The sequence below is a fragment of the Micropterus salmoides genome, unplaced genomic scaffold (assembly GCF_014851395.1).
Source record: "Micropterus salmoides isolate LMB-PRFRI ecotype aquatic unplaced genomic scaffold, ASM1485139v1 Ms_hic_scaffold_1, whole genome shotgun sequence".
In the NCBI taxonomy this organism is placed as follows: Eukaryota; Metazoa; Chordata; class Actinopteri; order Centrarchiformes; family Centrarchidae; genus Micropterus; species Micropterus salmoides.
In genome coordinates, this window is record NW_024040040.1 from 16,853,430 (window position 1) to 16,868,686 (window position 15,257).

General features: G+C 37.7%; 1 protein-coding gene and 1 non-coding gene across 3 annotated transcripts; both read left to right on the forward strand.

Moving 5' to 3' along the window:
- Positions 1-1,113: 1,113 nt before the first annotated feature.
- On the forward strand, positions 1,114-1,185 carry trnae-uuc. Its single transcript has one exon. It is a non-coding gene; the product is annotated as a tRNA-Glu (tRNA).
- Positions 1,186-1,612: 427 nt separating this feature from the next.
- Positions 1,613-15,135, forward strand: gk (glycerol kinase). Of its 2 annotated transcripts, XM_038720816.1 has the most exons (21): positions 1,613-1,803; positions 3,724-3,797; positions 3,886-3,992; positions 4,107-4,184; positions 4,403-4,482; positions 4,982-5,119; positions 5,212-5,321; positions 5,594-5,660; positions 5,937-5,954; positions 8,144-8,179; positions 8,267-8,334; positions 8,448-8,490; positions 8,579-8,659; positions 8,872-8,950; positions 9,170-9,266; positions 9,375-9,459; positions 9,681-9,801; positions 11,018-11,161; positions 11,255-11,341; positions 12,898-12,984; positions 13,347-15,135. In XM_038720816.1, the coding sequence occupies exons 1-21, from the start codon at positions 1,711-1,713 to the stop codon at positions 13,355-13,357; spliced, it is 1,704 nt and encodes a 567-aa protein (XP_038576744.1). In that variant the 5' UTR covers positions 1,613-1,710; the 3' UTR covers positions 13,358-15,135. The 2 variants fall into 2 exon arrangements, with proteins under 2 accessions (XP_038576744.1, XP_038576752.1); XM_038720824.1 differs by lacking the exon at positions 5,937-5,954.
- The last annotated feature ends 122 nt before the right edge of the window (positions 15,136-15,257 follow it).

A 15,257-nucleotide genomic window follows, 5' to 3' on the forward strand; every position in this document is an offset into this window, starting at 1 on the left:
ATCATGCTCTGGGTCCGCTAAGTGTTAGTTAGTTCGTTTTAATGATAAATCATTTATCATTAAAACGAACTACCATCGCGGCTGCAGTCTTGGTTCCAACAGACGTAAATCGGGATTTTCCCTGACAACTTGCAGTGTTATGAAAATAATTGCTCCTGTTGGCTTGTTTTTTGTGGAACTTCCGGGTTCTGGTTGATTACACCACCAGAAAAACCATTGATACCTCCTCGTTTCAAGTCTTTCAAGTTGAAATACTGGCATTTTGAGCAAGTTTGTCGGTCAAAATTGTCTCGTTTTTTGCTAAAAGTGAGTAAAAACATTATTTAAACTGTATTAGACATTTAGTTTAGTTGCTAAACTACAAGTGAACGAATTTTCAATGAATTTGAACGACGACCTTGGGAGTTTTATTGCCTGCAAAATCTGCTTCCATTGGCTAACAACGTAAGAAGCAGCCAGCAGAGTGTGCTTTAGCCGTGCCGCAGGGTCACACCTTTTGCTTTGACTTCAGTGGAAAACAGAGGACAAAATGAAGTGACTACTTTTGGCTGTCAAATGACCAGTGTTGTGCGATTATTGAAATCTATAAACATGGTCTTGGTATCATTTTAAAGGATATTTCAAGCTCTTTCTATCTGTACAATTTGTTTTAGCATTTAACCATGTTGAAAACAAAATTTTCAATCATGGTAAATTATTTAAGAAATGTAACGTTATTTTGGAACATGCAACATGTAAACATAAAATCTGCAGAAATGATAAAGTTATTAAATTTAGATTGTGACACAGGGCCCTTCTACTTGTTTGAAAAGGCAAGTAGATAGGTTGAAATGCAGAACCTGTCTTTTAGCTTATATTGTGCTCAAGTGGTGTATATTCACACACCCAGGTTAGCCAAAATAAACACAAATGAATTGCAGCGCAATGAGCCTGAGGAGTTTGGGACCCCTCGACAGCCCAAAAAGGAGAATTATTTGCTGCATGCAAAACTGTCTTTACTGTCAATAAATATGTTTTTTCTACACTACCATACACATAACACAAAACATTTCTCGCATATCACTTTTACATCACAGAATATTAGAAAGCGTTTAAGTGTCTTAAACCTTGACTTCCCATATGGTCTAGCGGTTAGGATTCCTGGTTTTCACCCAGGCGGCCCGGGTTCGACTCCCGGTATGGGAACTACATTTTGTTGGTTATTAATTTCACACCTGTGAGAGGCATGGATCTTCCACAAACCTCATCAACAAAGACAATGACTATGTATGTATGTCGCAAAGGCTATATATGTATAGATATGTAAAAATATATAATGTATATATATTATAATACTGTGCCACTAAACATGAATATACTCAACGAGATAGCCCTATAGATGCCCAATATGTTTGTATTTCATCAAGCTTCCCACGACAAATATACTCATTTATCTGAATGTGACGAATACAATACAAGTACAATATCACATATTTCTAAACTCCCAAAGATAATAACTTACTGGAAGGCTTGAGAGAAAATTATAATAGAGACGATTTTTTGCACTGTTGTTGTTGCTAGGACGGTGCGTCATCACTGAGCGCCAAGACAAACGTTACGTTTGATGTCCGCGACTGACCGACCGCCCTTCTTTGGTTGAGCTTGAGCCGCTTTACTGGTGTCGGTAATCAGTTTACTATCCAGTTCTGTGCCGAAGCTCCGGGGCCGCACATGAACGGCACCATGGCCGCGTCCTCACACCGGATAATGCTGGGGCCGCTGGTTGCTGCCATCGACCAGGGCACGAGCTCCACCCGGTTTTTGGTAAGACAAACCTCCGGAGCGTGACAGGAGGAACTTCTCAGAGCAAGACAGCTGTGTTTTATTAATGTCTGGCTCATAAACGTGTTAAAGCCAGCTGGCGGTGTCCTTGGGCGTATCTTCCAGCTTGTGTCTTGCAGCCACAGTGGCGGGTTGTAACCGGTGTTCGACGTCGTTAAAGTCACTGAATAAGCCGTGTGGTCAGTTAACAAATCTGGAAATTAACGGCTTTAAATGATGCAGCATTCAGTGCTCCCAGTGTAAGATTCCAGGGGAAGGTCGGCCTGCTTGTAACTTTATTACATTAGAGAAAAATTATTTGATTTCGCCATACAGAACGCCATTTAAGATTACTATATTGCAATGTCAAAGCATCAGCTCCACTTAGATTTCTGCATTCCGCCAATAAAAGGTAGATAAGCTGAGTTAAATGGATTTGCTTTTCACCCAGTGATAAACATTGCAAACCACAAGTTTCATAATAATGTTAAAGTGTATCTTTTTGCTGCTAAATCATGTAAAATCAACACATTGTAGGCATATTTCCAACTGCAGTAGATTATTTACCACATTGTGAAGAAGAGATGGACAGGACTAAAGTCTGGCAACTTTGTATTCTCTTCAAAAACCTAAATGGAGAGATGGAAATGTCCTTGATTGACCAGGAATAAAATTTACCTGAAACAATAAGTCGATTAATGGATTAGTTGATCTGTAGAAAACCAATCGGTAACACTTTTGATAATTGACTAATCATGTAAGTCCTTTTCAAAGCAAAAAAATGGCAAACATTTTGTGATTCCTGCTTCTTAAATTTCATTTATGACTGAATACCTTGGGGATTTTGGACTGTTGGTCAGGCAACACAAGCTTTTATCCAGGTTTTAAATGTAGAAAGAACAGATGTTTTGGTTTATTTTCTGGGTGTGGCTGATATTCCAGAGCCAAGAGTTTAACAGGGATGAGTCACCTCAAACAACCTGAAACTAAAAGAAGACACAGAATCATGAAGTGCACTTTTGCTCTACTGTCTCTTAACTTTAGCGAATGATTTGAGTGCATTTTTACTTTTCACTGAATATTGATTTTGTTATTCTAATATTTTAGCGTTTGGTTAACAGGCCATGACACGTGCAGAGGTATTTTTAGCTGTGATAATTGTACTGTGAAAAAGGTGATACTGGCTGTGCAAAGCAACACTGCTACACTGCGGTAGATAAGGTAGGTAGATAGGTAAATACTGTTCAGTCTCTTGTCCAGTTGCAGTATTGTTAATATTCCAGTTGTTATTTCTCCTCTCAACATCTGTAATTATTAAAGGTGTGAAAATACACCAGATGCAAGTAAACCCCCTTATTAGTAAATAGTTTCATCAAATAGAACCCAACAAGTCAAGGTAAATGGCTCCCTCTGAAACACTGAAGTACAGGAGTGCCTCTGGGTTGTGTTAGTTCCCCCTTTCTATTCACACTGTACACTTATGAATGTAGGAGTACACAGCCTCAGCAACAACAGTCACGTCAAACAATTCGCAAAGGAAACCATTATATTAAGCCTGCTGTATGCCAGTGATTGCCCCTCTGTGTACAACAAGGAGATCACCACATGTAACTGCTGGTGTGACAGCCACAATCTCATGCTTAATACTAACAAAACTAAGGAAATTATTCCCAGGAATTTATGTGTTCATGACACTGTGATTGTGAATAATAGCGTTACTGAACAGGTGTCCTCCTATAAATATCTGGGTATTTATATCCAGGTTGATTATTTATGTGTTAAAGTGGCCCAAAGAGATTTTGCCTTTTACACTTGAGCAGGGTTAGAGTGACTGCATACTGCTTCACCCTGGATGAATGAAGAATAAAGTGATGAGTTGGCTGAAGTTACATTCTTTCTCTTGTGCTATTTTCTCTTTTGAAGGTATTTAATTCAAAAACAGCAGAGCTCCTCAGCCATCATCAGGTGGAAATCAAACAGAGCTTCCCCAAAGAAGGGTAAGTGGAAAGAGCAGACACAGTCCCTAAAGGTTGTACAGATGCGTAGATGTGATTTGTTGTGATTTTCTTCGTTCCTGGTTTTCAGATGGGTGGAGGAGGACCCCAAAGAAATTCTGCAGTCTGTGTACGAGTGCATGGAGCGGACGTGCGAAAAACTCACCCAGCTTAACATAGACATCTCAAACATTAAAGGTATGCCCACGCACAGGGCTCTCATGAAGCAATACTTGAACGTCAGTTTAATTTATTTCAAAGACGTGTTTACGATCTGAAATCTCTAGAAATGTCTTGCTTGAATTTATCCAGCTATTGGAGTGACCAACCAGAGAGAGACCACACTTGTTTGGGACAAAGAGACAGGGGAGCCCCTCTACAACGCGATCGGTAAAGTTTTAAATCTCTGGACTACCAATTAGTTGTGTTTCCTTCATTATTTGTATTATTTATTATTATTATTTTATTTAACCTGGCAAATATCTGACACTCTGAGCAGTCTAAGACTATTGTATAGTAGTAAAAACTAGCTCCACGCTACCCTCAGTGACCCAATCAAACAGCAGTTAGGGTTGTTGGATTTCACTGATGTTGGTGTTTTTGTTCAGTTTGGCTTGACCTGCGGACTCAATCAACGGTTGAACGTCTGATTAACAAAACTCCAGGAAGGAATAAGAACCACTTGAAGGTGAGCTCTTTTCTGCTCCCGAAGCTTTGTTTAATCTTGTTCTTAAGTTTTGTTCGACCTGTTTTGTTAGATTAAAAAAAAAAAAAAACAAACTTTATTGACAGTTTAAGCATACAAAGAGAGAATCAAACATTAGGCATCACAACAAGAAACATAATATGGCTTCAGTTTCAACAAAACTGAAAAATCACTGTGGTAGCAGGCGTATATAGATTAACTAGATAGAAATAATAAATAGTAACAAAAGAAATACATAAACATATGTTTTGGATGCTTTTGTATGTTAAGGAGGCTTCCTATCATGGCCTTTTTTGATATCTGACTTAACAGTTGCTAAAAAAGAATGTTATCTAATATTTATTAAAATCCTATTCATTTCCTATATATTTGATGTTGATTTAAGCACTGTGCAGTTTAAAATTAAATGCAGAATTCGTTAACATTTCTAGCAGCAGCACTAGTATTGTATATTGTTTTGTATGTCGTTGTCATCCTGCAGCATAAAACGGGGCTCCCGATCAGCACTTACTTCAGCGCAGTGAAACTACGCTGGCTGATGGACAACGTGGACGAAGTCCATAAAGCCGTCGTCTCTCACCGCGCCATGTTCGGCACCGTGGACTCCTGGCTCATATGGGTAAATAAAGACTTCCTGCCTAAGTGGTCGTTATAACTATTGGGACGAATGTGGAGCTGACTGACGTTTTGTGTGTGTTTGTGTTCCAACAGTGTTTGACGGGGGGCAAGTCCGGTGGAGTGCACTGCACAGATGTGACCAACGCCAGCAGAACCATGCTGTTTAACATTCATACTATGGACTGGGACCCAGAACTTTGCAAGTATGATAGATTTTTTTTGCTGCCAGTTATTTGAAAAGTATTTCCGAAAGACATTACCTTTTGGTACTTTTAAATTCATTCCATAGTCACTTTTACATTTCAGGTTATTTTTTAAATGCCCCAGAAAAGAGGGAGGAAAAACCGCTGAATATTGCATTACTTGTAACTCGCAACCATAAAATGATGCTGCTTCTGAGGGCAGTGCCTCATTTTACTGATTTTGACGTTGGTAATGCCACAGAACAGTTTCAACAAATAATGTATCCCATCAGATACTTTGGTATTCCCATGGAGATCTTACCGAGAGTGAGGAGTTCTTCAGAAATATATGGCCTCATGGTAAGTATGCACAAGTCTAGTCTGCCTACAATTTCCCTATGCGTGTTTATATTAAGTTTTTATCCTGATGATTTCATTGCTGTGTGTAGTGTGATTCTAGTGTTGTGTTGAAAGAGTGGATTGTCTCATGCAACTGGCCACTAATAAGATAAAAGAGGTTTGTTTTCGGTTTGGATTAGTGTGTTTTTAGACTGTTCTAAGTGCACGAAGGTTGACTTGAGAAAATCTTTTAGGCATTTTTTTTGTGTGCCATTGTCTCTCTTCTCGCACTGGTAGAAAATATGTTCTAGCCTGGTAAGTAATACTCGCCATCACTCTCTTTTCCTTCACCATGCAAGGTTAACCGTTCCTGCTTCTCCGTGACTAAAGCGAATGCGCCATCACACAGTGCATTTCCAAGATTCATTTGAAGGTTAATATTTCAGTAGCAGAGCTGTTAATGTAGTTTGCCTTTAACAGGTTAGATTTTGTTTTTTTCAACCAGCTGTCATTTTCTGCCACGTAAATATGTCGTATCATTGAAATTTAACATTCACTGGATTTGATCAGCTATTGACATTTAGTTGTAACTAACTCATAACTAACATGATACATTTGCTATTGTCACTGACACGATAAAAATACAGCATGTATGTCAACATAATAATAATAATCATAATCATAATAATTATAACCTTTTTATTTATAGAGCACTTTTCAAAACCAATGTTAAAGTGCTTTCACGGGGGGCAGAAAATAAAACGCAAAAGTTGTAAAACCATCAGGGTTTTAAGATAAAATGCATAAAACAAGAAACAAAGGAAAAGATTTTAAGAAATTATTTTACAGTTAAAAGAAAATCTTTCCTATTAATTTTAATAAGGGAGTTAAGGTACATGCCGGTGCAGACGGTGCTAAAACGGTAGTAAGGTATTAAACACCAATTAGATCCAAATAGAAGGAGAAGTCTAACATTTTATAATGGACCCAATCTCACAAAGTGCCCAAAATGAACTCTTTAGTTGATCTGGGATGGTAAAAATAGTGACCTAATCACTTAAAGTTGCTGTTCTCGGTATAGAATAAAATGAGACTGAAGCTGATTCCTATTATTTTTATATATTATTTTGTCCACAGACTTACCAGTGGATCTTTCTGTTGTCTTTGTCTTCATTGTTGACTATTTAATTTAACAGTAGGCTTTTTAAAGCAGCTATTATCAATGTTTGTATATTACCAATGGATCACATGACAAGTTGTATGTGAAAAGAAGTCACTCATAGAGCCAAAACCTCACTCTAAAGTTCCCATAAGCTCATGCAGCTTTAAAGCGACTTTAGTTTGTTTTGGTGTTTCAGCCTGCATTTTTGTTGTTATAGCTCACTCTTAACTCTCTCATAGCGTCATCTCCAGATGCAGAAACTCAGCTCTAGATAAATACCAATGTTGCTTCATATTTGGTGGATTTGTAATAGCTGACATGGTGACACCAGATCAAATTAAAGGTTATGATTACTCTGTTGTGATCTCTGCTTGATTTGCTGCCCCCAAGTGGCCAATTGCGGGATTAACCAAAAAACAGCGAGAAACAGTAAAAAGATTTATCTATGTATATTTGTATTGTATATCTATATTGTTTATTGATTTTGTGTGGTATTACAGCAGGCAAAAGGTACAAAAGACAAAATGTACCAGGGTTTTTTCTGTTAAATGGGACCCAGCAGACACACACACAAACATGAGGGCATGCTGTTGGAAATGTACTGGATGGTCCCCGTCCCTCATTGCTCCTGTTGTGGCATGCTGCTCGGCTGGTTGTCACTGCTTTCCTGACAGATTGTCTTCCTCCCACCACATCTCCTAAATCTCTTCACTCTTTGGCACAGTTTATCTTTAAACATCTAACAAAAACATAGAGACAGCCTCATGTAGGAGTGAAGACATTTTCATTTATACAGGTTCACACTTACTCTTCTTTTCCCTCACTGTGTTTCCGCTGATTTTGTGGTAGAATTAAAATGTAAAAGTGTTTTTTGTTTTTGGTTGTTGTTGTTATTTGTCTTTATGCAGTCGAATAATGAGCTTTTCTTATCTGTGTTGTTGTCAGGGTGAAGTTGTTAAAAGTGATAAAAAGTGAAGATGATTTCCATGACTTCTGCTGAATTTTTGCTATTGATTTGATATTTTAGCAACAAATATATGTTTTAAAAAGTGAAAGTATAATTTCAAGTTTTGTTATTTTCAACTTTGCTCCCATAATCAGTTCATAGACAATGTAAATTTACATTTTTCTTTATAAAAGTAAACTGACAAAATTATCAGATATGTGAACAGTTCATCCTAAAAAAATGGAATAGTTTTAATCTTCATTTTTGACATCCCTTTGGTGCAGACATGTTGACAAATTGAAGAGGAAACAAAACACTCAAATTCTCTTTTTATTAGACTTCAACATTAAAATACACAGTTCACCTATTAAACAAGTTCATCTATACTTTTGACAGAAATCTGGAGCTCTGTCAGGTATCCCAATATCAGGGGTAAGTTTGTCTCTATTTTTACTTTTCAACATTATCTCATTGGCAGTGGTGCCCCCTGATACATTTATGTGTGTTCTCTAAAAACAGTGTCTCGGGGATCAGTCAGCAGCACTCGTGGGACAGATGTGTTTTCAGGACGGACAAGCTAAAAACACGTAAGTGGCTTTGTGTGTTTTTAAATTTACATTGTGTGCTTTTTTTATGTACTTCTCTTCAAATGTGTGGGTTAGAAATTCAAGTAAAAGTTGGATTCAATGATGTGTTTCAGGTATGGGACTGGCTGCTTTCTCCTGCGAAGCACTGGAGCCAAGGTACATTACTTAAGATTTGCATTTTAGACACTCTGGTGCCATCTCTGCACTCATTGTATACAATGGCATTTCTGTTGTTGTTTTGCAGCCTGTAATGTCTGACCACGGCCTTCTGACCACTGTGGCGTACAAACTCGGTCGGGACAAACCTGCCTGTTATGCGCTAGAGGTAGTCTATCATTCAGTGCGTTTTAATCTCAAAACAATCTAAGTTAATTATAATATGTACAGAAGAAACAAACACTTCCTTGCCATCTGTGAATTGACAACTTTAGCTGCACCATTATCCTTTAGTCATCCTCACAGCAGTTGACAGCTCAAAGGATATGCGAGGATTGTTCTGTTCACAGGTGTTTAGTTTTTTGTGGTACTTCTTTGCAGGGCTCTGTGGCCATTGCAGGAGCTGTGGTTCGTTGGCTGCAGGACAATCTGGGGATCATCGGATCATCTGAAGAGCTTGGTATGTGCTGCTGGTCTACTGTGGTGTCATTTAGCCTCTAGCTTATCTGTGAAGGGATGGAAAAAGGTATATCGGAGTATGTGTATATACAGCAATTAAGAGCAATTAAATATGCTGTTTATTTAGAGAAATAGAGTAGTGATTTCTGTCTGTAATGTATTGTAATTTACTTTATGGTCCCTGTCATTCCACTTCCTATTCTGTTTTTTCCATGTGCAGAGAAGTTGGCTGCTTCAGTCGGTACATCCTATGGCTGTTATTTTGTCCCTGCGTTTTCGGGTCTTTATGCCCCTTACTGGGAGCCTAGTGCAAGAGGGTAAGACCAAGAACTACTCTATAGTGTAGTAAACATGTCTAATATTATTCAGACAGCCTGCTGAAATCAGTCTGATTCACTCAATCGCAAACTTTCTCTGTGCCACAGGATCATTTGTGGATTAACTCAGTTTACTAACAAGAGTCACCTCGCATTTGCTGCTCTTGAAGCAGTCTGTTTCCAGACACGAGAGGTAAGCACTCTCCCCTTCTCTAATTGGTCATCAGAGAAAAGTACTGGTGTGTCTGGCACAACTAACAACTATTCCAGCAGATTTATGTAGCACTCAGTGAAAATTCCCCCTCCAAGACAAGTCGAATTGCTATGTTACTGAGAAAACTGCTCCTTCTTATGATATTGATTTTATAAGATGCATGTTTTTGTGTAATCACTGGGATATTTGTTTGGATGCAGATACTGGACGCCATGAATCAGGACAGCGGAATCCCGCTAACTCAGCTCCAGGTGGACGGAGGAATGACCTCCAACAGGTTGCTGATGCAGCTGCAGGCAGATATTCTCTGTATCCCTGTTGGTAAGGTTAATTTCTTTCTTTGTAGGTATTCACTGATGTGTGAGTCAAAAGGGATCAGTGACATACCAAAGGGAAACCGTTGACAGCCATAATAAAGAAACTCTGGCTGTGACCAAACTGGTTCTTTGATCACCGTGACGTCATGTGTAAAATGATGCCGTTGTTTTTTTTTACATGCCACCCCTGCATTTGCTTAACAGTAGCAGCCCAAACATACTGGATGTTTTAGAAGCAGAGACATGCTTTTTCCATACGTATTATAAAATGTTTTTGCAACACCGTAGTAGTGCAATATATATTGAGGAATATCATAAAACATCAAGTATTTTAACAGCATAGCAGTTTCAGCTTTCAGACAAGGGCACCACCGCTCTCTGAAACCCCTCACCGCTTGGCGAGCTTGCGTGCACGCCGCGGACGAAGTCTGCTGTGCACTGTGAAGAATACCTGCATAGGCTAATAAAAACAGGGCATGCAGCCAAGCACGGAAGCAGAAAACAGGAACATACTGCATGTGTTTTCATATCCGTGTCATCAAAGCGCCATCATGGAAACATATTTCCATTTAAGCAGGCATGTCAGGTGTGTCTAGCTTGTTGAAGGTAGCATATGTGTGGACATAGCTTATGTTTGTTATGGGAAACACAGGAAATTATTGATTTTTTTTGTATGTGTTATAACCGAAACCTGTTTTTGCCTTCTCGACTTCGGAAGCTCCGTTGTTATTAAATTATGCAATATTTTAAATACACTCAGACTTTTTTTTAACGTAGTGATCTGCACTTGCTTCTTAGCAGGGCTAACCTTAAACATATTTGTTGCTGATCGAAAGCAGGAACAACAAACAAATGACTGGACTTATAGTCGCACTAGAAGTTTTGAAAACTGCCTATTTTGCTCTGAACCCAGGGGCCTGCGCAGTGCTTTTCCATCGCAAATAACCATTATGGTGCTACACTGGAAGCTGGAATGAATTTTAACACACAATTTATACCAAATGTTGAGATATTAAGTATTGCTAAAGTTTCAAATTCAATAAAATTCCAATACGCAGTAGAAACAAACATTATTTCATTGTTTGACAGAGCTATCCCCAAATATGGCCAGACTGTCTCTAAAAAATAAAATAAAAACTGTGATGTAAAGAATTGCTTATATGACTGTTGTTCATATTGTTGTTATTACCTGTAAAGGTTGTATTGATTGTTATTTTCAGTGAAGCCGTCCATGCCTGAGACCACAGCTCTCGGTGCAGCAATGGCAGCAGGAGCAGCAGAGGGGGTGAGCGTGTGGAGTCTGAGCCCAGAGGACCTGAGTGAAGTCACCTCCGAGAAGTTCGAGCCTCAGATCAACCCTGAAGGTACACTGAGCTGCTGCCACTGCTGCTGTCTCTGCTGCTGTGTGTCTTCAGTATCTGAAAAAGTAAACGTGTTTCTGTGTATGTGCTCTACAGAGAGTGAGTTTCGGTACGCCCGGTGGAAGAAGGCGGTTCAGAAATCCATGAACTGGGAGACAACAGAGCCCGTTTGTAATGGAAACGGTAGGCAGCACCACACTCACATTTGAGCTAAATTCAGACCACGATATCTTGCTGCCTCTCAAGAACCATGAAACAAAAGGTTGAATGCTGTCTGTGGCCCAAATATTAAAGATTCACAAGTCTATCTTAAAACAATTCTGGCATGAAATGAATTTAAAGTATTATTGGTACATGTAATTGTTCCTCCTGTCCATACTGGCCATGTGATTGGGGGGCTCAAGTCCAAATTCCCTCTTTGTGTTACTATGCCTTTTGCTGCAGTTCTATCTGGGTCATACCAACATGCTTGAGGCTTAATCTGAAACAAGCATTTCTAATCCTCCTTCCCAAACTGTAGTGGTGGATAAAGTATTCAGATCTTTTACAGGATATTTATCAGGAAAATATACTTAAAGTATTAAAAGTAAAAGTGAAAAATGAAAAATGTCCCCTATGACTGTTATACTCTTTAGATTTCATGCATTTTAATGCAAAAGCAGGATTTTACTGTTGAGGTTGAACTATTATTTATCAAACTGCAACAAATGACTTTTTTCATTTTGGATTAATATGCAGATTATTTTCTACATTATCGATTTTTTTTTTTAATATGTTACATGTTATATATGTCACAATTGCTAAGAGCCCAAAGTGACATCTTCACAATGCTTGCTTTGTCAGTCCAAACCTCAAAAGTTATAAAAAACATCAAAATAATCAAACCATGAAATGTTTTTACATGAATAATATTTATTATTATGTTATGAACGATTATCCAAGTAGTTGCCAATTCAATTTCTATCAACTGAAGTACTAGCTGTACTTGTATAAACTGATTTTCATTTATAACAAAAACACTGTATATATTAAACTCTTAATATGTTTTGTGTGTAAAAGTCTTACTTTGTAAAGTAACTAGTAACTGAAGCTGTCAGATAATTGTAGTAAAGTGAAAGGTACAATATTTTAAAACAATATCTGAGATGTAGTGGACAAGAAGTAGAAAATGGCATGAAAAGAAAATACTCAAGTAAATTACAAACACCTCTAATTTGTACTTAAGTACAGTACTTGAGTACAAATACTTACTACTATACTTACTGTCCACCGCTGCCAGACTATAAATGACTGAATTGTGTGACTATGGGTTAGGGTTAGTCTGTCCCACTCTCAGAGAAAACTAAATTTTCTCACTCAGTTTCCTTTTAGTCAAAATAACTAAATATAGTAGTTCTGATGGTTTTGGTCAATATTGACACAAAAACTTTCTCCTGTTTAGGAATTCTGAGATAAAATATAATATCTAAAGAGAGGAATGAATCAAGAAGAATTGAATTAAAATGAAATAGACACGAAATATTGATTTTCTTAATGTTGGTCATGTTCGGCCGACTTTGGTCAAAACATTTTTATTTTGATATTGTCCGCTGATGATAAATTATGGCCTTTCTTCTTTGACTTTAATAAAGTGGATAAATCTGCAGGCTGGTTTACATTCTGACCTTTTCACAGTTAGCGGTTTTAAAATTGTTGTTCTTCTGTCTCTTCCCAATGTGTTTGTTTCGGATGACCAAAAGGTGAAAGTAGTATCTTCAGCAGCATCCCCCTGGGCTTCTACATAATGGGCAGTATGTTGATGTTAATTGGTGCAAAATACCTGTCAGGTCAGTGTCTCCTTCAGTACAAGTGTATGAAGCATAATATTACTTACAAACACTGTTGCACTGGTTCTGTTAGAGAAAGTGTTTTTACTATAAAGTGCATGTTTCTTTGTATTTATGGAGAAAACAACTTCTGATATGAACTTTATGTTAGGTCTGAACGAATCGTCACGCTACATGATCCATGCTATAAACATCTTGATAGACTCACAGGCATTTCGCACTTGCTGAGCTAGTTGATTTGGTGTGCTTCCAAGTATCATTGAAGCATCCTAATAATGTAAACATACCATATTTGATTGATCCCGGTGATAGTGATATACGTCAACCTAAGTCTCTCTTTGTTATTTCCCCGTCGACATTAGGCAACAATTAGGCTGTGACTCCTTGAGAAAGAGGGAAGTGGAAACAAACCCTCTCCATGCTGGACCACCACTTCTACTCTCGGTTGTGCTCTTTCTCCAAAAGGATCTCCAGGAGAAAGACAAGGACAAGTTTGAACTGACTAATGGGACTTTGCTCTGCAGCAGACAAGAACACATCGGTACATTAGACATTCATTTTAGCAGGAGTGTGCATGGAATATTTTTTTCCCATGATATATTTCTGAGCTTATTTATGTAGACACTCTACCAACGGTAGTTCAGATTGTTGTAATCGTTCCACAGCTGTGTCAAGTGAAGTTTACAGTCTAATTGGCATTACTTGTTGGTCACGTCACTGTTACCCTTGAACGGTCATCTAACAGACATCTTGTGATATTTTGTTGTTTGAGACCCTCCACTATGAGCTACAGAGGAATATTTAGAGCACTTTATATTTTTGTTTTGTTTTCTGGGAGCTGTGACCTAACATAGTCAAATATATATTTTTTCTAACAGTTGGGATTAGGATATAGAAGGTTTGAGTTGGTTTGTAGTGAAATGAAAACAAGGGGAAGGAGGGGACGAGTGGTACTGTACATACCTTGTACATACTTTTGAATCCAGTAAAGATATGTGTTGTGTAATGTGCAAACATGAATTGGGCAATGATGACTTTGGCAGACAATGTTTGAATTATTTCTGTGTTCATGCAGAATAAATGAAGACAAGCATCATTAAGTCACACAAACTGAATTAAGTTTTGCTTTTTAATCCTGGGAAGCTAGATTTCATTACATGCAAGTATTTTTTCACCCGCTGTTTGATGTTACAGGGTTATGAAAATGGCAAAAAAAACATTACTGTCTGCAGAACTCATAATATTGTTCCTATGGTCACAAGTTTAGTTATTTATTTTGTTAATTTATCAGGGGAATCTACACATTTCTGTTATTCTAGCCGCATACGTAGTCTTTGATAAAATGCTTCAAAAAAGTTATGCGCCATGCAAAACATTTGTCCAATTATGCAAAAGCTTGTGCTGAACAACTGAAATGCAAACAGTATGTATGCATAAGAGAACTCTCAACCTGGAAGTTTTATTGTACCAATATATTAGTGCAGTATTTTTTTTCTCTGAGTAAACTGTTTAAATGAATACTTTATACTAAATACTAAAAAAAACAAATTCTTAAACAAGTTCCTTTTGCTGTGTAGTCAGGCTTTGAAGAGTTCACTCTGAGGAAGTAGAAGCCAGTAAACGAATATCTATTTATTGTTATGCCCAACATTTGTCATGTCTGTTGTGTGGATCTGAAACAAAAAGGAGGGAGAACGGGTATTTTGTTTAAGAAATGGTTTAGTGTTTTCTCTTTTAAAGCGATTGCAAGCATGAAAGTGTGCTGCCAATTCTCATGTTTGACCTTTAACTATGAAATTGTTAGTTAATTGTTGGTTTTGATGATGAATTGTTTAGTTTTGTACAAAGAAAATAAGTCTCCATCCTTGTGTTGCTCGCTCTGCATGTCACAGTGGAATCGATGTATAAAAAGTGTACAATCCTGTTCAAGTCCTAAACATTTAAAGGACATTAACGTGAAGTTCCAGATGTGGTGACCAGATGAATTATGGAGCTGATTTGTGAAGAAATATACTGCAGGCAGGCACAGTTGGAAAAGTAACAGGTTTGAAATGAGGAAACAATTTGTACATATGTCGTCATCGCTGGTGTATGGAAACTGGTTTTATGGAAGAAAAAATGTGACTAAAAATAAACTCCTTTAATTCTGAATTTTATTATTGCACTTTTTTAATAAGGTGAAAACTTGAAAGATCAAAATATGTCTTTATGTATTAAAATTAAATCTGAAAGAAGGCAACAAAGCTTATTACCTAGATAAGTATTACTTGGTG

Excerpts from the sequence above, each read along its gene's own strand:
- gk (XM_038720816.1), top strand. The coding sequence starts at position 1,711 with ATGAACGGCACCATGGCCGCGTCCTCACACCGGATAATGCTGGGGCCG. Across the intron at positions 3,993-4,106 it reads AGACATCTCAAACATTAAAG|CTATTGGAGTGACCAACCAG; the intron begins GTATGCCCACGC and ends GAATTTATCCAG. Across the intron at positions 9,267-9,374 it reads TGGGAGCCTAGTGCAAGAGG|GATCATTTGTGGATTAACTC; the intron begins GTAAGACCAAGA and ends TCTGTGCCACAG.